Here is a 22,159-nt window from a genome sequence, read left to right on the forward strand (position 1 = left end):
CTCTCCCTCTCTAGGTCGGTTGAACAAGAAGAAGGGGCTGAAGAAGTGTTTTGATTCAAGTGTAAGGCTCAATATGTGTGAGTGAAGTAGTGGTCCAATAGGGGTAGTTTGGTAAATAAGGCCAACCTTGCATTAAGTCAATATTTAATCTAATCTAATCATACCTAATCAGTTTTCAAATAAATATACCATAAAAACATATTAATTCTAAGGATCATAGAACACTAATCAATTCTCGGTTCGGCCGCCGATAAGGCCTTCAATTAGCAGTTTGAACATAAAACGTGAACAGATCAAATGAACAATCAAACAGATAGAATGCAATTCAAACAGATGTATTCATTCAACTCAGTTTCGATTTCGGTCAGTCAGTTCAGTACTTTTAATCAGTTCAATTATCAGTCATAATCAGTTCAGTTTAACGGTAATCGGTGGTTATTCGGTAAACAGTAATGAGGGTTGCTACAGCCAGCCCACTCTACTGGGAGGGAGCTCGGCAGTCGGGCTGAATCTACTTGGTTGTCGACGGCCATGTTGTGTTCCATGCCCAATTGCTTCGAGAACTAAGATCCTTTCTAGCCATGCTCGGCAGCATTTCGGTGGAGCCGACCTTCAGACTGGTCGTACCGGTCAACCAAAGGCCATCTAGCCGGGCTTCTGGCACAAGCTTCTCGACCGGGCTAACAGTGTGCGCCATCGACCGAGCAACACAAGTTGCGCGGTTGTCACCTGCGCAGATCTAAGTGGCTCGGTCCATCTCTGAGCAGCCCCAACTCCGGGTAAATCCAAAGTTATCGCGGCCCAACACACTATTGGGCCTCCAATTTGCTCGGCCTCTAACTCGGCCCATAACCGGCTCATAATTCTCCCTCTCAGGGATGATTAAGATTTAAGTTGATGCAAGAAAGAATTATAGAGTTTTTTTTTATACTTTTTTTATTTGTACTACACACGTGTTAACCCAAGGTTATTCAATTTTAAATTCTTATTAATTTTGATTATTGACAAATATTTAAAATTAATTTTATTATTCATGTTTTCAAAATAATAGTATACAAATTGTGCTTCTAGAAAATTTATGATTCTAGAGTGCTGTTTTTAAATGGTTTTAATCTCTCAAAACATGAGTTAGCACTTGTTTGCAAAATTCTATTTATGCTTGAAACATGTCTAACGGTCGACACTAGAGTGAAGCTCAAAATGTCTAAGTGTTCCAGAAGCAAGAGTCGACACCAAGACAGCAAGGGTAAACACTAAATTTAAAAATGCATTCCAGAAGTAAGGGTTGTCACCAATAACAGCAAGGGTTGACACTAAATTTCAGAATACAATCTAGCAGCAAGGGTTGACACAAAAAACAGCAAGGGTTGACACTAAATTTCATAATGTAATCCAGCAACAAGGGTCGACCAAGAATCATAAGGGTTGACACCAGGAACACCTAGAACAAAACTCAGAGAAGAAAAGAAGAGCAAAGGGTCAACACCCAAGTTGTGGGGGTCGACACCTGTAAAATCTGGGTTTCAGAAATACAGCTGCAAAATCAGATCTGTACTGACACAGCCCCTTTTCTCAATCACTTTTTCAGAGTTATGTGCAAAGTATGTCATTTTTTCTGACCCCTGAGCAGATCTTCTAGCACCATATATTCTCCATGAAGTTGACTTATGAGATTAAGCATTAAATTAAAGCTTGTGTATTTAATGAACCTTCTCTTCCCAAGACCCGCCTACAGTCTGCCTTCTCCATACTCTGATCAAACCCAGCTAGAAGATATCTTCCATGATTTGCTCCAATGGCTAGAACATGTGTTTTCACCTCTCTTCAATAGTTAGAAACCATTAATGCTATAAAGAAGAAGCTCTTCTAGTTCAAAAAATACACTTCTTCAATACAAAAAACCAAGAGCATTCAAGAGCAATCATGAGCTTTTAATATACTCCATTGTACTTTCATTTTCACATCTGAGTGAGTCTTAAATTACCTGTGAGCCTACACTTTCATATCTATCTTTTGAGAGAGAATAGTTGTAAAAGAAGACAGTTGTACCTCATGTAATTGTTCCTTATTTTCTTAGTGAAATACTTGTAAATTGAGGCATTTAGTTAATAGGTCCTCAACAGATTGAAGTAAGTCCTTTGTAAAAATCTACAAGCTAGGTGAATCTTGGTGGTCCATTGATTCATATTAAAGAAATTCTCAAGAAAGTCTCTTGAGGAGTGGACGTAGGCTGATGAGCCGAACCACTATAAATCTTTGTGTCAAGCTCTTCTCTCCTTTCTTTTCCTTTTATTTTCTGTGCACTTATGAATTTTCTGCTGCATTTAATCTCTTAGTCTTTGAAATCTTTTTCTGGCCAAATTTTTAATTATCTAATTCACCTCTTCCTTCTTGGGTTGCTTTCTTATATAACAACATGTTTTACTTATGTTTCATTATAATTTTTTGGGAAAATTTGTCTAAGGTCCCTCTCTCATTTTTAGTAATGGAAGAGATCCATAATATTATTTTGTGATGTCTAAAGTCCTTGAACCCTTGATACCCGCATATCACAAAGAAATTTGATCCCCTCAAATCAAACTGGCCTCTCCCTCTCTTCCTTTCTCTCTCCGCTCTTCTCTGTCCAACGAACTCCACTTCCATCGCCGGAGCTCATTGTCGTTATCGTCCTCCGTCAAGCGAAGCTCAAAGCATCGTAATCTATGGACGGTTTCACCGATATCGAAATCGAAGCGTACAGCAACGAGAAGCTCCGAAACGTTTCGTCCAAATCACTGTTCTACACTTAGACACTATCGAAGTTGAGAGCGTAAGTGAGAGGATTGTACTAGAATTTCCCTTGCCTTGCTCATCCTCTGCCAATCTTGCTCCGATTGAACTACTGTATGAAAGTCTTCCATCGTGCCCCAACGACGATCTCTGACCACTCTCGAAGCTTTTTCAGAGCGTTGATCCCTCGAACCCATCACCTCTCTTCCTTCTTTTCTGTCCTCATTCTCTGCCACCACTGCACTTCCACCATCATCGATTTGTTCGAACCACCGAAGCAAGGGATGTAGAAGTAGAACCACCTCATCGGGAACAACATTTCGGCCATTTCTTCATTCAGTTCTACATCTTTGTGAAAGAATTCAAGGCCTTTATTAGCTATATGTGTGTGTGTGTGTGTGTGTGTGTGTGTGTGCGCGTGCGTGTTTGTGTGTAGGGGGTTCAAGGTTAGAGAAGTGATTAGAAAGGCAAAACTATGTTAATGGTCCAATAATGGCGGAAGTGGCTGAAGAATGAGTAGCAGCAACTATTTAGGAATTGGAGAGTGTGTAGCTAGGTGAGGGTGAAGCAAGTGGCCCAAGAAAAAGTGTATGGCAATACCAAATTAGGCAGCATCTCCCCTAAATCCCTAAAATTCCTTTTGTTGAACCTTAGGAAATGGGTCCTATATATAGGCTTTTCCTTGGTACCAAGAGGATACCAAGTGGCCAAATAGATAGAAGACATGTGTCCCAGAGTATTACATGAAATATTCTGCCTTGAGCCACCAGGCTAAAGGTGCCACGTGTCCCTCTGCATGTACAGTGTACTATCTGTTTGCCTTAATAACTGCCTTTTTTGAGCCTCAGCAAGTGTAGTTGCAACGAGAGTGTTTATTGCTGCAACTCCCTTTTAAGCCTTAGCAAGTGCAGTTGTAGCTGGAGTGTTTCCTTCTGTACTTGTCTTTTCAGTTTGAACCTCAGCAAGTGCATTTGCAGCGGTGAACCTTGCCGCTGCACTTGCCTTCTCAGTTCTATTTGGCCAGAACATGCATTCTCAGGACTCCATTAGTCTGCTATCGACTATGTTCGTGTTCACCTCAGCGAAGCCTCTACCCTTAGCCACCTAACCACAAACTCCCCAGCTTCCCAAAGCGAACACCACAGCCAAGCTTGTTAGCAGCTATACTATGCCTTAGTACCAAGACCAAGGGGGCTTCCTTAGTCTTGTTAGTACGACTAAGGTAGGTCCATGACCTGGGTAATGGAAATAGAGTCCCTTATGTTCGGGCTACCTTGCTCTCATTTTCGCGGGGTTGCTGCAGTAAACTGATATTTCTGGGCCTGCTATTAGCTCCAACTAGTAAGTCTTGATGCCTGCTATCAGTGCCAAGTTAATAAACTTTGGGGCCTCCTATCAGCCCTAGGCCAGTAATGCCTTGGGGCCTGCTATCAGCACCAAGCATTAGCCTCTGCTTGCAGAGGGAAGCCTCTCTCAAAGGCTGCTATTACCTTGATAGGATATTGCCTCTGTAACTTAGTTGCTGCGGTAACCATTTCCCGCGGTGAGTCCAAATAGTAGAACCGAGAATATTAGAGATGGCGGTGCCAACATAATGCCACCGCAACTTGGGTGCTGCAAGTACTGTCTTTGCAACTTAGTTGCTTCGGTTTTCTCTTTTCCTCAACAATTCCAGATGGATGTGGTACCGACATTACTTGGAACGGCGGCGGTACTGACATTACTTGAAATGGCGGCACTGAGACGAAGTGCCTCTGCAACTTGGCCTTTGCAACTTGGTCACTGCAAGTGTTGCCTTTGCGACGTAGTTGCTTCGGCTTTCTCTTTCTTTCAGCAACTTTGGATGGCGGCGGAACCGAAGATATTAGGAATGACGACGCTGAAGCAAAGTGCCTCAACAACTTTCCCGTTACACATGTTTCCTCGGCAACTTTACCGCCGCAGGTATTGCCTCTGTAATTTGACTTGGGCATTTTTCCTCGCGGAGTCCATCTGGAGCCCTAGTGGATCAGACCTGCCTCGCCCCACTTGTTGGCCCACTTCCATTGGGCTTTGGCCTATGCTCCTTTTTTTATCCCTGGTCGCCTCTTTGGAGCGATATCAGTGCTTAGGTCCATACTTAGTTTGGGGTTGAACTTCTGACCCTCTACAGTGTGTAATTTTCTTAATCAGAGAAACAGAGAAATTTCCCTTCATGTCCGGCGTTCGACCCTTGCCGACCGACCTCTTCCTTCCTTTCCTACATCGTCATTTCGTCTATCTCAAGTCCCCGATCTGTCTCAAGGAGAATCACTGTAAGGATGAAAACGAGCCTCGAAATGAAAAATCACAGAAAATGGAATTTCTCTGGGTTGGAGAGGGGAAATTTCTCTAGTTTGAGTGAATTTCTCTTGGTTGGAGAGCAGAAATTTCTCTGATTTTGAGTGAATTTCTCTAGGTTAGAAAGGAGAATTTCTCTTATTTTGAGAAAATTTCTCTTGGTTGAAGTGAATTTCTCTAGAAAGTTGATTTTCTATATGAAGTTTAGAGAAATTCTCTGGATCGAATTTTCGCTGAATTAATTTGAGGGACCTTAGACATTATTAAAATATTAAATATTCTTTATACTATAAAATCTTAATATCAGGACCCTAAAAAAAATCTCTTAATTTTTTTCATTTTATATTTTATTGATATTCTTTCATGTTAAATTAGTACCTCATTATGTGTCATTTTATGATTCCCCACTACCCCCAAAATTGAGTTAAGAGAAAAAAATTTATTGAAGTGGTGTTTATTCATTATAATTTCAAATTTCAAATTTCTTCCTAAAGGGTGTTTTCAAGTTATGCTTTTGTGTTAAAATTGAGTTTTAAAACATGATTGTTAAAAGTAATTCAAGTTCAAAAAATAAATTTAAAAGTGCTTAGATTTGAGAAATAAACCTATAAAAATATGAGTTTAGTAATCATAAAAATTAAAAAAAAAAAACTCCTTTCAATCATCAAACATTTTATTCATTTCTTAACCTTTTCCTTGCTTTTCCCCCATTCCTTTTATCCCTACTCAAACTAGTTAACTAATCAAATTGATTTATGATAGGCATATAATATTGAAAATCTTATCGGATGAATCAAATTCAAAATGAAAATTCAGTATAATGATGATACAATGTTATTATTGACAAGTAATATTTTTAATCAATAATAAAAGTAAATATGAGAGGGTGAGCTCACTATTTTTGTGGAATTTTTTTTATTTCAGAATTATTATGTAGTTGTCACTCTATTGATTTCCCCTTATTTTGGATCCTTCTATCCTTGCTAAATCTGGTTAACTCATCAAATTGATTTTTTCTTTCAACAGAAATCAAATTGATTTCTTGGAGCAATATAATATTAGAAATATTACTATATGAGTCAGGTTGAGACCCCCATAGCTGTTTTGGGTCCTAATCTAAACAAAAGGTCAGGCTGCATAAACAAAAAATAATATAAAAAATTAAAAAAATAATGCTTGATTCCGCTTTCTTTGTGGCTGCCGGCTTCCAGATGACACAGAGGGAGAAAAAAATCTAACAAAAATAATCAAATTAATGTTATATAAATCAAAAAATCTATATAAAATTATGTGTCAAGTATTATATGAAGTAATGAATTTTATAAATTTTTTTTACTAAAGTGATGTGTTATAATAAAAAAAGAGAATTTTTTTTAAGGTCTCTGATATTAAAATTTTATATGATAAATAATATGTAATATTTTCATAATTATTGTGGTCGCTTAACATTTTTCTAGAGAAGTTTCGTTTTAAAGAAATTTCGATCTAGAGAAATTTCAAAACACAAATTTCTCTAGGTTGAAATTTTTCCAATTTGCTCACAATTTTCTCCGTGTTTTAATCAGTTTTCTCTAATTTGCTCACAATTTTATTTGTCCTTTGACCAAATCAGAGAAAATTGTGTTTTGATTCAATTAAACTAGAGAGAAATTTAGACTTGGGCAAAGTAGCAACTCATTACAATTTTCCGTTCAATTTAGACTAGTGTTGTTACTTAAGCATCATCGTTATAGTAATGTCCATATGCTATCATCAATCCAAAACTTAACCTTGAGATGTAAGAAAACCCCTCTTCTGTCTCTTCTTCTTCTGCAACTCTTCTTATTAAACCTGAGCTTATATTCACCTCCATCAAGTCCTTTGCACCCGCAACTGTTACTAATCTCGACCTTAGTTTTGACTTCCTGAGCTACATTGCCGATGGAATCGGCGACTTTGTCACCCTCCGAATCGACCATAGGTCTACTTGGGCCACATCTCCATATCTCACATCGATGGCATCGGCGATTCCTCCAACAAACTCACTGGAGAAGTCACCACCTTTGGCCTCTTGGAACCATTGCTTCACGCAATCGGATACCACCGATGACAGCGGCGTTGTGCGGTGGTTCTCCCTATCACCATTGTTGCTATTGCCATTCTTCTTCTTCCACATCTTCTTCTTCTTTTTCTTCTTCTTCCAACTTTAATTCGTTACCAATTCTTGTGAGTTTAGTATTTTTGGGATCCAACTACTGTTGTAGATTTAGTTGTTGTTGCTTTTGTTTGTATATATATATATATATGTGTGTGTGTTCTCGGTGGGTTTGGAAGATAATTTGATGAATATTTGATTTCATGATTCAAATTTTGAGGATTTATATAAGGTTTTCAATTAAGGGAGATAAAATTTTCGATTAAGTTTTAGGAGAGCGATAGGTTCAGTGTGAGAAGAGAGAATGAGAGAGGGGCTATTATATATGGATGTGGGTGAGAGATTTGAAGTTACAAAAATATATTGTGAATCTTTCTTATTACTAAAAATTGGAGATGGATGTTAAACTAATTATCCCCAACAAAGATTTGAAACTTATAATGAATTTAACTTTAATGATATGATATCAATAATAGAATTCGTTTGTATAATATCAATCATATTGAATTTATTATTTTAAAATAAAGACCCATCATCAACATAACTTACATTTTTGAAAATGTCAAATGTTACACTATTATTATTAAAACACTCTTCTCCAACTTTTGATAGTAGGAGAAATTTAATATATATTTTTTATTAATTAAGATCTCTTAATGAAATTTTTCTATAATTATATCAAAAAATTTTTGAAATTTCTTTGTGTCGGGATAAAACTTCTCCATGTCAAATTTTTCCTGTAAAACTATTAAGGGATCCTAATTACTATGAAAATATTGTGTATCATTTATCTTATAAAATTTTAATATCAAAGACCTTAAAAAAAATTCCCTTATTATTATTATTATAAGCAATTATAGCTTTAAAAAAAAATGGCTACAGAAAATACACACAGAATGAAAAGAAAAACTCGTGAATCTCACTTAAAAAAATAAAATGCTGCTTAATCTCAAGATTGCCACTGGGTGTATGGGGTTTACCTCTTTTGTGTTTTTTCATTAGCTTATTTTTGCCTTTAGTGATTTTAAAAAAAATAAAATTTGAGAAATTTTAGAGTTTTAGATTCTACTAGTCGCGATGAATAGAAAAATTAATTTTTTTTATAAGAATTAAAAAAAATTAGAAAAAACAAAAATAAGTAAAAAAAAATAGACTTTTTGGCTTATTTAATTTTTTTTTGAAATTTTTCAAAAAAAAAGAGTACTTTTCAAATTTCTCTATACAAGATCGACCAGAAAAAATATTTTTAACATTATTAAAAAAATTCACTAAAGATAAAAAAAATAAAAAATTAGTGACTCATTTAGCACTTCCCAAAACAATAATAGCGAATAATTTTGAATGAAAATTCTTTAGTTTGGTTAGGATAAAAATAGTAAAAAATGAAAGAAATGAAAGAAAAAAATTCTAAATTTGTTTAGTTGAAAGTGGTGAAAGCTACAAGAAAATTAATTTTCTTATACAACTCATAATAGTATGGTAATTAAGTTTTCAGTTTCTTTCAAAAAAATACAATAAATAAAAAAAATTAAAATTTGTTATAAAAGTAGTTACTTATAATTAAAATTTTTATTTTCTTACAAAATTTTCATCCTAATTAAATTTATACAGAAAAAAGATATTTTTTTGCTTTTTCTTTTGTTTCACTTTACCTTTTACTATTTTTATTTTTTATAATTTATTTATTTCTAATCAAACGGATGAAAAATTTGGAAACATAAAAAAAAATTTGAATACAACTCTCAATGGGTCTCTCCAATTGTACAATTGAATTATGTGCACCTAAAAGAAATCATATCCGATTATAAGAAATAGAAAATACTGAAAACAATCCTTTGATTTTCGTTAATATTAAAAATTGTATTAAAATTTTAAATAATTTAATATTTTGTGAGATTTAATTGACAATGGCTTCATTAGCGGGACCAATAAAAAATTTATCAAAAATGGAATATTCCTAATCTATGAAAAATTATTTGGTGCCTATGAGGCACTACGTGTTTATATTATTCACCAATCATGATACACCATATCTTTTATATTTTTTAATCACCTAACATAAAAAAGTAATGTTAGGGATATCAAATTTTTTATCAAACAAATGACCAAATGTCTCATATAAGTATAGAGTACACAATTTACAAACCCCACATCTATGTGAGATATTTGATTATTTATCTTGTTGAAAATTTGGAGTGTATAGTATTTTTCAACATAAAATTATAAATTTTTTTTAAAAATCTCAAAAATTATATTAAAAATTTTATCAAATATAATGTGAGACCCACACACATATATAAGACATTTTAAAACTTTTAATAGAATTTTTGATATATCTAACCTGACTCAAAAAAAAATTATGAGCTCTATTTTTCACGTGGCACGATACCTGACACCACCAAATAGCTTCTCAAATTTTATTCAAATACCATGACACTGAAAAAGACCAATGTGTGTGATAGAGGACAGGTTCAATGTCTACCAAGAGCTCAAAGCTCGAAGCTACACCACACCTGTTCCATGAGATTTATCCCCAAAGCCTCTTAAATATTTGAAAAATGAACCCAATTCCAAATTCGAGTAATCCATGATCTATCTACCACGTATCAGTGGCTGTGGTATGTTGCCTCTGTGTTCATGTGATTCCAAATTACCCTCATAAAATATTCTCACTCTGTTGTTGCCACTGTGTCTCTAAACCACTGAAACTCTCTTCTGTCTCTGCCTTCCTCGCACAACTCCAAAGGTATCAACTTTTTTTACTCAGTTGAAATCCCCTTTTAATACAACAATTAGACCCTTGATTCCTCTGATTAATTTGGTTTTTGGTTGTGAAATTAGGAGCTATGAAATGGGTATTGATTTGTTTTATCATATTTTAGTTGTGATTTTGTTGATTTGTGTTAGGTTTTAAATGGGTTTTGTAGTGTGATTGTCTTCTTTGTTTCTTAATTCTTTTTATTTTCTGCTGATTGATTCAATTTGCATTTGTATGTTAAATGGGTTTGTCTTAATATAGTTGTTTATTTATTGCAAAAGAAAAAAAAGAATCCCCTTTGGAAGTTTCTCACCGACTATGCGTCATGTTGTTGATGTGTAATTTGTCTCTGCTTCGTGGTCAGAGTTCGAAGTCAGACTTGGGTTTGAGTGTTTGCAGTGTCACATGCATTGGTTTATAAAAATTATGGGTTATGCAATTTGAATTTGACCATCGTTTATGATAGTTGTGGCATGAATTTTGGATAAAATAAAAACCAGTGGAACCGAACTGAACCAGACGGTCTGAGACCGATAAAGTTTGGTTATTGGTTGCCTTTTCAAAAGGCACAATTTGGGTTTTGCAAAATTTTGGTTTTCAATCGATTTTTCAAGATTTGTTTCTGGTTTTGAGATTTTTTTTCCGCCAATAAGCATTGAAGTATTATGTTTAAATATTTTTTTATATTATGACGTTTTGAGCTTTATTAGAAGATAAATGATCAATACTTTTCCTTTTTTAAATAAAGTCTTAGAGATGGAGCATTTATTGAGCAATCCCTCTTCATTTATTTTTGATGTGATATTTTATAGGTTTCTATAGAACTTTTAAAGCCTCCGGTAAATCTCTCTTTTACACTAAATTGAAAAGCTGACAAAACTGAACTGTAACATGTGGTCGGTATCAATTCCTCAACCACCAAAACTAAGGGTTCAGTCTGCGCTAAATTTTCTTTTAATCCCAACCAAGCCGAATCATTACATCCTTAATAACAGAACATGGATCAACATTCAAAACATATAATATGGATTCCGCATACCCCTGTTTCAAATCAAAATCCATTTAATTATGTAATCTTACCTATTGATGTTATCATCCTTTTTATGTGTTTCATAATTTTAACTATTATTCTATGTGATACATCATACATGTGAAAATTCTCACAGGTTAAGAACTGAGTGCATCAGTTGCTGTTTTACCTCCTGCCCGTAATCTGCGAAATTTTGGTGGTTTTAATTGGACAATATCTATTCCACCATGTCGCCCAAGGCCTTGGACTATGAGTCATTGAATGAAAATGTGAAGAAGACTCAATATGCCGTCCGAGGCGAGCTGTATCTTCGAGCTTCTGAGCTTCAGAAGGAAGGGAAGAAGGTATATATATTTGTTCTATTGGAATCTTCCTTCCTGACAATGTGGTATTTTCTCACTTGAGTATGCGTATCTATGTCTCGGCACTGGAGACTTGAGCTAGACTTTTTGTTTGCTTTTGCCACTAAAAATTGGTCTTAAATCTTGTTTAATACAATGGTTTTGGCTCCTAAATTACACTAAATAATTATGCACGTGATTTTTATTTATTCACTATTGTTACTGTTATTTTTCTTTTCATCCTTTGTGTGTATGTTATTGTTTGTTGTTAATTATTTTATGATGGCCTTTTGGGCATATATGCAAGTAGCTGTTCTGTGTTTTGATGAAACTCTTGGTTGTGTTTTATCCTTAGTTTTTATACGATAAAGAAGTCCCTGGCTAGATTTTTGCACTAAAACTTATGGGCACATGATTGACTTTACTGCTCTTCACAAACGTAATTGCTGGTTTTGATTTCACACATCGAACTGTATGGAAATTCCGCATCAAGTCTCATACATCGTGTCTTGTTGGACCTTTTATTAGAAGTCAATATATAAACCAACCCAAACCAAACCAAGTCTTAAATCCCATAAAATGGAGTTGGCTATTAGAAGTCAATACAGAGCGTTTAAATTTTGTATCCTGTCCATAATTAGGCACTAGACACGAGGTATCAAATATGGTTTTTTGGACCTTGTAAGACCATTAACGGAGACAGATAAATGTGTAATCCTTTTGATTATTTATTCCTTATTAACTCTCTCCATCAAATGTTCTTGCTGTCTCATTATTTCAATTATTGCAGATTATTTTCACGAATGTTGGCAACCCTCATGCCCTAGGACAGAAGCCACTAACTTTCCCTCGTCAGGTAAATCACTATCGCAATATTGCTGTTTGATCAATTCATATGTTGTAGGAATTACTGTATCTATTCCTCCAATTTTATAAACCTGAATTGTTTGGCTTTGTTGTGAGATTATAGTATTTTTGGTAAAAATTCACTAAATGATTGTATTTCAGGTGGTCGCTCTATGCCAAGCTCCATTTCTGCTGGATGACCCTAATGTTGGACTCATATTCCCTGCTGATGCAATTGCAAGAGCTAAATATTATCTTTCATTGACTACGGGAGGTCTAGGTATCGTCTTCTCTATACATTGTTAAGAAAATAGGTTTGTCTCTCTGTTACTAGAAAACAGTAATATCCTAGGGATTTAAGTCTTGGAATGTATGTTTTGAAACATGGTATACTTTCTTTCCAAAACGGTGACTTTAGCAATTCAAAGTGATCCCAAAAATATTTTCCAATATAAACCTTGAAGTTACCTTAGGAGGAAAAACAAATCAAATATAATAAAAATAAAGCCCAAGGAGAGTGGAGTGTTGGGATGACAATGTTAAAAATGGGTCATGATTTTCATAGAATTGTGTTGTAACATGACTAATTTGAAAAAGAAAAGCAATATTTTATTGGATGTGTAATTGTTAAGAGAAAATTACTTTAGAAGAATCTTAAATTGTAATAGTGTAATCTAAACAAGTCTACCCTTATCATACCACATTTTAGGGAATGCGGTAACAAAAATTTGGTTTAGGTCAAATCGACAGAGTGGATTCGATAGGGAAAACCAATTTTTACAAACAAACAAACTGATCTGGCAATGTGGTTGGTGTCCTATGCCTTGACAGATTTAAGGACTTCTTTGGAGGTTGTAATGTGAAGAAACAAAGATGAACAAACTGGAAATGTGATTAATAACACTTAAACTTGTCACTTAATTACAATAATTAAATTACAAGCTTCATAGCATTACAATCGACAGGGCCAAATTGAGTTACAAGCACTGAAATTACTGTTAATAGACTCCTAAGTTACAAAAATACTCCTAGATAAGTTACTGCTACTCCTAGATTTCACAAGTGTTGTGAATTTGGTTGAAGGCCCTCTTCTCTTCAAATTCCCAGCTCTTATATGGCTTCACTGACCATGCCATGCTGCCATGTGTCCATTTGCTGGTGGTAACTTCCACTTGCCCATGATATGCAACTGTTGCAACTGCCTTTAACTTTCTTTTCTCTTGGAAGTGCCACGTATCTTGTCTTTGATCCTTGCTTTCAGACCACCATCTTCATGCCCATGATTCCTGGACCCTTATTGATTACGCCCATGCTCCTGTCGACAGAGGATTTAAATTTTGGTGCCAACAGTGGTGTACCACATTTCCACTCCCATTCCATTTACTGAAACAATCCACATTCCAGCTAACATAGGTTTGACTAATTTAATAAACACTATACTAAGGCTTCTCAAGGTGATTCTCCTTCTATGGTTTTAGTCTCTCTGTCTTTCTCTACACTTCTTTTTGTTCACAATTCTGGTGCTCTTAGACTTCCCCAAGTCTGTTCATCTCCAAAAGTCTTCTATATTTTCCAGTCATCCACCTCAATGTCCTGATTTCAACTTCACTTGATTTATTAACAATTTAGTACACCATTCTTGGGTCCTTGCATTGTGTGCTTTGTAAACATAGCTAATTTCCCAGTTGTTTTTACAATTTTTTTTCATCAAATGGTTGGAAGTGAGAAGTGCAGTAAATGAGATGCTGACTGAGAACACTATCAATATGTTTGTTTAATTAGTTACCTTGACAATTAATTAGGTGCTTACAGTGACTCAAGAGGCCTTCCTGGAATAAGGAAGGAAGTGGCAGAGTTCATTGGAAGGCGTGATGGGTATCCAAGGTGATGATGCTTGATGTTATGTTACACTCAAGTCTTTCTTAACAGCTGAATATTGTAAACTTTGGATCTGGATTTAAAAATCTGAAAGTATTTTTGCTTCATGCGTTAATAACAGTGATCCAGAACTTATATTTCTCACCGATGGTGCCAGCAAAGGAGTAATGCAGATCTTGAACACTATTATCCGTGGTGATCGGGATGGGGTAATTAATCTTCACAGAAGGACTTTGCAAAAATTCCCTTTTTTAGAAAAAAATTATAAAATATATATGTTTTTTCTCTTCATTCACCACCAAGCCCGGAGCTACATAAAACCCAAGGGCTCCCCTCCCCTCCTAAAAAAACATTAAAAAAATCCTTTTGGCTTTGGTTTCATGGATGATATATAGATTATTTTTGCTTTTTTGGAATATTGAAAAAATAGAGGTAGACATCTTATTTATTCATTTTTATGTCAATTAGTGAAAATCCTTTGAAATGGTGGTCTTCTTATTGTTTTTTCCTTCCTAATTGTGAATAAATTATGTTCTGTTGCCAGATATTGGTTCCAGTTCCACAATATCCACTTTACTCGGCTACAATATCTTTATTTGGCGGTTCTCTTGTTCCATATTACCTGGAAGAGACAGCAAACTGGGGTCTTGATATTAATAACCTTCGAGAGTCGGTTGCTAATGCCCGCTTTAAAGGAATAACTGTAAGTATGCCCTTGCTTTTTGTTTGACTGACAAGCAACATATTATAACTATTTGAAAACTCAGAAACTTGGGGGCTCTGTTTAGTTTCAGTACTTGGCTTTTTTTTTCTTCTTTCGAAAATAGAAACAAATTTTACAAAAATAAACACCAAAAAAGATATTTTTGAATTTTCAAAAATTATTTCCTTCCTAAAAAAGAGAGAGCCATATGAAAATAATGAGTGCTTTTTAATTTTGTAATTTTTCACTAACGTAGTTTTTAAATTTTTTTTAAGAAAACAGATTCTAAAAATTCAACCAAACAGAGCATTGATGTCTGGAGGACTAGAAGATGAGGGGCCTTAGTTTTTTCTTTTGTTTTTTGGATAACAGGGAACCCCCTTGACCCCACATTGAATTCATCGGTCCTATCTTGGCATGGGAACCTAGAAAAGCTATTTTGTATTGGCTTGTTCCATGGCATCCGTACCCTTCAATGTTCATACATATACATCTTCTTAGCTTTTATATTCTTGTGTATGATCAGGTACGAGCAATGGTGATTATAAACCCTGGAAATCCTACTGGCCAGTGTCTCAGTGAAGCTAATCTGAAAGAAATTTTACGGTTCTGTTACAAAGAAAATTTAGTCTTGCTTGGGGATGAAGTTTATCAACAGAACATTTACCAAGATGAGCGCCCCTTTATGAGTGCCAGAAAGGTAATAGATCTTCATACCATTCGATAATATTGTCCCTGAATTTAGGGAGCTTCTATTTGCACACCACATTTTGTCTCAGTTCACACCATTTGTGCTTCTATGATTTCAACTTCCAAACAAAAATTAGTTGTTCAGATATTACCTACCAAAAAGGTTTATATCTGAACAATTCAATTTTGTTTAAAAGTTGATATCCAAACAGTAAAATGGTGTTAACTGAGAATTTTTGTGGTGTGTGAATATAACCTCCCCTGAATTTTATTTGGGAGCTCAAAATCAAGTGACACCGTATTGTTGTTCTACTCTGAAAGGTTATGTTGGACATGGGACCACCCATAAGCAAGGAGCTTCAACTTGTTTCTTTTCACACCGTGTCAAAAGGATATTGGGGTGAATGTGGACAGCGGGGTGGATACTTCGAGATGACTAACATACCTCTACAGGTTTGCCTTGCTGTTATTTGTCTAATGCTCTTCAACATGATTCTTGAATTGTGAACCAGGCCTTTTTTTCTTTCCGAAAGGCTTTTTTGGAAAGTATTATCAAGGTTTCGAGATTTATCCAAAAAAAATAAAAAATTATCAAGATTTCGGGCATCAAAACTGAATCCAAGGTTTCAAGGAAATATGAAATTCGCTTTGCAGTTCACAAAGAAGAAAATGAAAAGTTTTAACAATAAATGATGTGATCAACTAGATTTCTCCCACTGTTTTTTCTTCTCATTTTCTCTTTCTTTTTCCATTTATTTCCTTAAACCTGTGTTTGGATCAAGGATTTGAGTTGGGATTTGTGGAGGAAAAGGAAAAAGGAAGAGAAAAGTTAATGAAACATTAGTTAATTTTTTTTTCTTTCACTTTTCCATCTCCTTTTGCTTCCCCCCTACAAATTCCCTCTCAAATACTTGATTCAACACAGCCTAAGGGATACTGTTCATGCCGCTAACAAATGAATTACGTCATGTCTTTTCATTTACTCAAGCTAAATAGATCTTCATTTGAAAAAGTGTAAAACATGTTTGTAAAGGCACTTTATCTCTATCACTTGATTTTTGCAGACTGTTGATGAAATCTATAAGGTGGAATCAATATCACTCAGTCCAAATGTTCCTGGGCAGATATTTGTAAGTTGGAATCCAGTTAATCATTTGGTTGTGTTGTGTGTCAGTCATGAAGTAAATTAACTTGCTTAAATACAATATTAATTTTTCGTTCTTCATATTTTACATGTAACTGTCTCTAGGAGAGAAGAATACTGACTCTTTTACTTTTGCAGTTAGGACTAATGGTTAACCCGCCGAAACCAGGAGATATCTCATATGACCAGTTTGTTAGAGAGAGGTATATTGCTGATTTTCAACCTTATATAAGTTGGTCATTGACGGCTCTATTATTGATAAAATGATCACATGAAGCCTCCATGTTTTTCAATCATTTTGATCTTAACTAGTATTGATTAGGATTAAAGCAAGTGTCAATACTTTCCATTGTCACCAATTTAAAGAGTTCTTATAGACTAATAAGATTTTTTTGCAAAAGATAACTATATTTGTTTCTTCTAGCTTTTTATTTCTCGTTTGAGGAACTGGTGAATCAAACAACTGCAACGGAGAAACAAAATGATTAGACGAAAAGGGAATGGAAGTTTTTTAAAGCAACGACACAATAAATTTTGTAAAGCATGGTCATTTGAGTAAAGAGTTGGTTCTACACCTCTCGATGCAGAAGCTATAGGGAAAGAGAAGAGAATAAGAGGGACACAACCCTAACACAATACGGCCACAACCTAATGCTCAATTTCAATGATCCAAATCAAAATAATACATATGGCATCCAGAAATGTTTCTCCTTTTTTCTTTTTTTTTTTCTTTTTTTGTGGAAGTGAACAATTGTGTTTCTCTTAATAATGAATGCAGCAAAGGTATCCTTGAGTCACTAAGGAGGAGAGCTCAAATTATGACCGATGGGTTCAACAGCTGCAGAAATGTTGTTTGTAATTTTACAGAAGGTAAAACCATTTCTCATTCCATTTTCAGTTTCTTGCACTTAATGAAATTTGTTCACGTATATGGGTGAATGTTCAGGCGCCATGTATTCCTTCCCACAAATACGCTTGCCTCCAAAAGCAATAGAGGCTGCGAAAAGGGCTGGAAAGGTTCCTGACGTGCTCTACTGTCTCAAGCTCTTGGAAGCCACAGGCATCTCCACTGTCCCAGGTTCTGGATTTGGACAAAAAGAAGGGTAACTACTTAATCTTTTTCTGTTCATCATTTTGGAAGCCAATTGCCCAGCCCAGCCCAGCCCAGCCCACATTATAATCCGTCAAAAAAAATTTGCCCAACCCAGCACTATGATGGGCCTAAACTATAATCCCAATCCCTATAAATCATGGCCTTAGCAGGATTCAATCTCAAGTTTTTGGCCCAACTAGACTTTACTAGCTAAGCTAGAGATGGCACGTTCTTTATATGCTTGCGTTTGTTGCAACTTGAAAACTATTATTTTGTCTGATGGCTTACCTTTGTGTAGGGTATTCCATCTGAGGACAACCATCTTACCAGCTGAGGAAGAAATGCCTGCAATTATGGCCAGTTTCAAGAAGTTCAATGACGAGTTCATGGAGCAATATGAAGACCACAGAGGTTATTCGAGGATGTGATGAAGGTGCATAATTTCCTAATTTGTATAATTCTCTTCAGCTCCTGCAAGGTATTTACTAGTGTACACTCCTGAAACATTGTCCTTTTGTCTCTCCATACAATTGGGATACCAATTTATTTCTGTTAAAATTTAGCTATGGCTTCACATGTATCTTCATATCCTCTGATTGGTTCTACTATAAAAAAAAAAATCACTTTAATATTTTACCTAGATGACTCCACTCCTAAAATCAACAGAATGCTAGATTAGAAATTAGATATGCATAATAGGTGGAATTTTTTTAGGATCTCTTTGTCCTATGTTTGGATGGTGGAATTTTTGATGGAAACGAAAAAGATTTATTTCTTTTACTTGGGAAAATGAGAACATGATATGCTTTATTCAGAGATGGTAGGATCCATTTGATTGTCGCACACATGTTATGGAAGAAAGTGATTTTTGAAAAGGAGCTATAGGAAGATGAAATCATTAAAAGTTGCCTTTCTATATCCATTTTGGTGATTGACTTGCAAATGTAGACATGAAATTAAAGAATAAAATTGCAACTTAGGGTTAATTGGAAAATTTAATGAAAAATGGGGGAAAACTAATCTATGTATCTATGTAATACTATTATAAAGTGAACACCACTGATAGTATTCTGAAGCTTCTCTCTCCTTAAGCCAAATGTCTATTTCAACATCAAAAAAAAAAATAAAAAATAAAATAAAAAGATAAAGGAGGGGCGTGTGACTCAAACATCAAACATTTTGTTTGCTAAAGAAGACACTTACTACTTGAGTGGCATACAATATATAATAAATATGTTGTTTTATTTTATTTATTTGAATTGTATATGCATCTCGTGTGGCAACTACTGGTATACTTAATAAGTAGAATTTTTTTAGGATGACTATGCTACATTTTGATCATGGAAAAGTGGAGGGAAAGGAAAGGAAAGGAAAGGAAAAAGAGAGGAAAAAAAAAAAAAAATATATATATATATTTTTTTAAAGGGAAAATGAGAACATTATTTGCTTTATTAAGAGATGGTAGGATCCATTTGATTATCGCGAATGTTATGGAAGAAAGTGATTTTTGAAAAGGAGCTTTTGGAAAAGGAAATCATAAGTTGCCTTTGTATATACATTTTGGAGATTTTATTTATTTATTTATTTTGAACAATATACAATTTGGAGATTGACTCGCAAATGTAGTTATGAAACTAAAGAATAAAACTCCAAAACCATTGGGTTTATTGGGAAATTTGATGACAAATGGGGCCTCAACTTTGGTACTATATATATATGGATTTATTTATTTGGCATACTATAGGATGCTATGAGGTTAGTAAATTTATTTATTTATTTACAGTGGTTCTATCAATTCGAACTTGAAGCTCTGACCTTTTAATTGTTCCAAAGACAACTACATGGGCCAACTTCCCTGTTCTAATACGGCTTTATTCAACCAAAAATGTGAAAATAGATTTACTGATTTTGAGATAAACCCACCAGAAATATTGCAGAACTATAGACAGCTGACTTTGAATTGACAAGAAGTTTTATTTTAGCTCAGACAAGGAGATTTCTTTATATTCTTTATGTTGACTGACTTACTTAAAAGTATATATCACTCTGTACATTACTTAGAATATGTGTGTAGCAAGTTATTCGGTGCTGGCGGAGTAATGCCTCAACAAAAATCATAGCAAGCCTTAATTGATAATAATTTTTGGTTTTTCACATTTGTCCTGGAATATATAACAATGCTTGCATCAGCCAAGTTTACAATAAATAAGAAAAATATATCTTTTATTTGTTCGTGTTACCTTTTTATTTTTTATTTTTTTTTATTTTAATATTTTTTTGTTTTTTGTTTTTTATACATGGCGAATATCATATAAGTAGGCTTAAAGGAAAAGAAGAGGGGTGGCAAGAAATGAAACCGTCTTGCTGGTTTTAGCCCGAGAAATGTTAGAGATGTTTTAAAGGGATTCTTAAAATATGATCTTCAAATTCACTCCTAATGATGTGTGGCTAATTACATATATTATCAAATTTAATTTTTAGATAATCTTTAAAATACTAAGAAAAACTTGCCATTACACATTTTAATTTTTAATTTTTAGATAATCTTTAAGTTTTAGACAGAAAAATACTAAGAAAAACGATGTCTAATTTTAATTTATTCATTCTAAGTGTGTATTCCAATATGCAAGTATTGAATTTGGACTACACATCTTTTTTCTTTATATATATATATATATATATTTATGTTTGAATTCTTAATTCCTAACATTACTATTAAAACTTACCATATTGAAACCAACTTCAAAAAAAATATAATCCTCAATTCTCATTTTCATATCATCCTAATCACTTTGACTAATTCTTCCTAAAATAATTGCATTCTTTACAATTAACCTATCCTTTTTTTATTTATTTATTTATATTTATTTTTTAAAATGATTATTGAGTTTCGAATCTTAATATCAACCTCACAATATATGTCACAAATTAGCACCTAGCTCAAAAGACAATTAGCTAATAAAACAACCTATTTTTTCCTAATTGAAAGTTCTTGGACAAACAGACAAAGAAATAAAATAAATAAATAAAGAGAGACACAACAAAATAAATAAAAATTGAGTGGACATAATAATGGTATAATGTACACTAGTCTTTAGACTCTTGAATCAAGTGGATAAAGTCAGTGGCTTTATTTACTTCATTGGTCTAATCTATAGTGTTTATAGCCAAGCCGTAATTCATATTTAGTTCAATAATCCTACAATTATTAAATTTAGGTCCTAATACGTTACCTAACATTTCTCCATTCAAAATCTTTTGTCCCAAAAACCAAATGGTAAATATCCACCATTTAGAATTTACAATTGGTTCTTATATGGTTAAATTTGTAACAAATTAAAAGTTGACATACAACATGTCATGTGAGTAAAATTAGTGAAAGATTTGTAAGTTCTTTTTTTTTTTTTTTCTTGTCATAATTCTTTTTTTTTTTTTTTATCAGCAACAAACAAAGATATATTAAAACTTAAGGCCAAGAAAAATGACGATAAGGCATCCTCTACAAAAAAGATGGAAAAAAAACAAAAAGAGACAAAAAAAAATATAAAAAGACAAACATTTACTACTACACAGTATAAACTGACACCCAATCGATAACAAGCAAAAAAAGCGGAATCCCTCAGAATACTGAGCTCGCCGAGGCCCAAAAAGACGCCAAGTATCTCACCATATCCCATAAATAGTCTATATCCCGAGCAACTTCAAAAACAAGCACATTTCTTTCCAACGAATTGACCTAAAAAATTGCAAAGACGACACCACTCCAAAGCACTTTAGCCCTCTTCGACTTTTCAAAAACTTGAAAATCAAATAAGAGCATTTGAGCACATCCTTTTGGGGCCACCCACATCACACTACCCAATCCAAACACCCTATGCCACAACCGCCCAACCACCGAGCAATGCAAAAAGAGATGATCCAAAGATTCTCTACTTTTACAACACATAATGCACCATTGAGGATTAAGACACCGCAAAGGTCTCTTCTTTTGCAATGAATCATTTGTCAAAGTGCCCCCATGAACCAATATCCACATAAACACTTTCGCCTTAGTAGGATCCCATGCTTTCCAAATCTTTTTATGAAACAGAAACTAAGGTACATGAGAAGTATTAATGATTTTATCAAGAAAGGATTTACAATTAAAAGAACCCGACGAATGAATATTCCAAACTAACCTATCCTCCAAAATTGGAGATAAAGAAACATTTTTGAGCCTTGACAACAGAGATACTAATTCCGGAACTCTCTCATGAAGATTCCTGCTGAAGTTAAATTTCCAAAAAAAAGAATCCGTCACAAACGCAACAGAACAATTATAAGACTGAGAAATGCTATACAAAAGTGGATAGGACGTAGCCAAGGACAAAGAGCCCACCAAAACATCCTCTCAAAATTTGACCTTTCCCCATTACCAACCCTCACATAAATAAATCAGGACCAAACTGGATAAA

General features: G+C 34.3%; 1 protein-coding gene across 1 annotated transcript; it reads left to right on the forward strand.

Annotated features, from left to right (window-relative positions):
• Window positions 1-9,605: 9,605 nt before the first annotated feature.
• On the forward strand, window positions 9,606-18,341 carry LOC114301050 (glutamate--glyoxylate aminotransferase 2). Its single transcript, XM_028245950.2, has 14 exons — window positions 9,606-9,968; window positions 11,147-11,354; window positions 12,142-12,207; window positions 12,360-12,477; window positions 14,000-14,081; window positions 14,197-14,284; window positions 14,620-14,778; window positions 15,305-15,478; window positions 15,790-15,921; window positions 16,533-16,598; window positions 16,751-16,815; window positions 17,391-17,482; window positions 17,559-17,715; window positions 18,004-18,341. Exons 2-14 carry the CDS (start codon window positions 11,238-11,240, stop codon window positions 18,131-18,133), a joined length of 1,446 nt encoding a protein of 481 aa, XP_028101751.2. The 5' UTR covers window positions 9,606-9,968; window positions 11,147-11,237; the 3' UTR covers window positions 18,134-18,341.
• The last annotated feature ends 3,818 nt before the right edge of the window (window positions 18,342-22,159 follow it).

This window comes from Camellia sinensis, chromosome 10 (assembly GCF_055761805.1).
Source record: "Camellia sinensis isolate YWXY chromosome 10, ASM5576180v1, whole genome shotgun sequence".
NCBI lineage: Eukaryota > Viridiplantae > Streptophyta > Magnoliopsida > Ericales > Theaceae > Camellia > Camellia sinensis.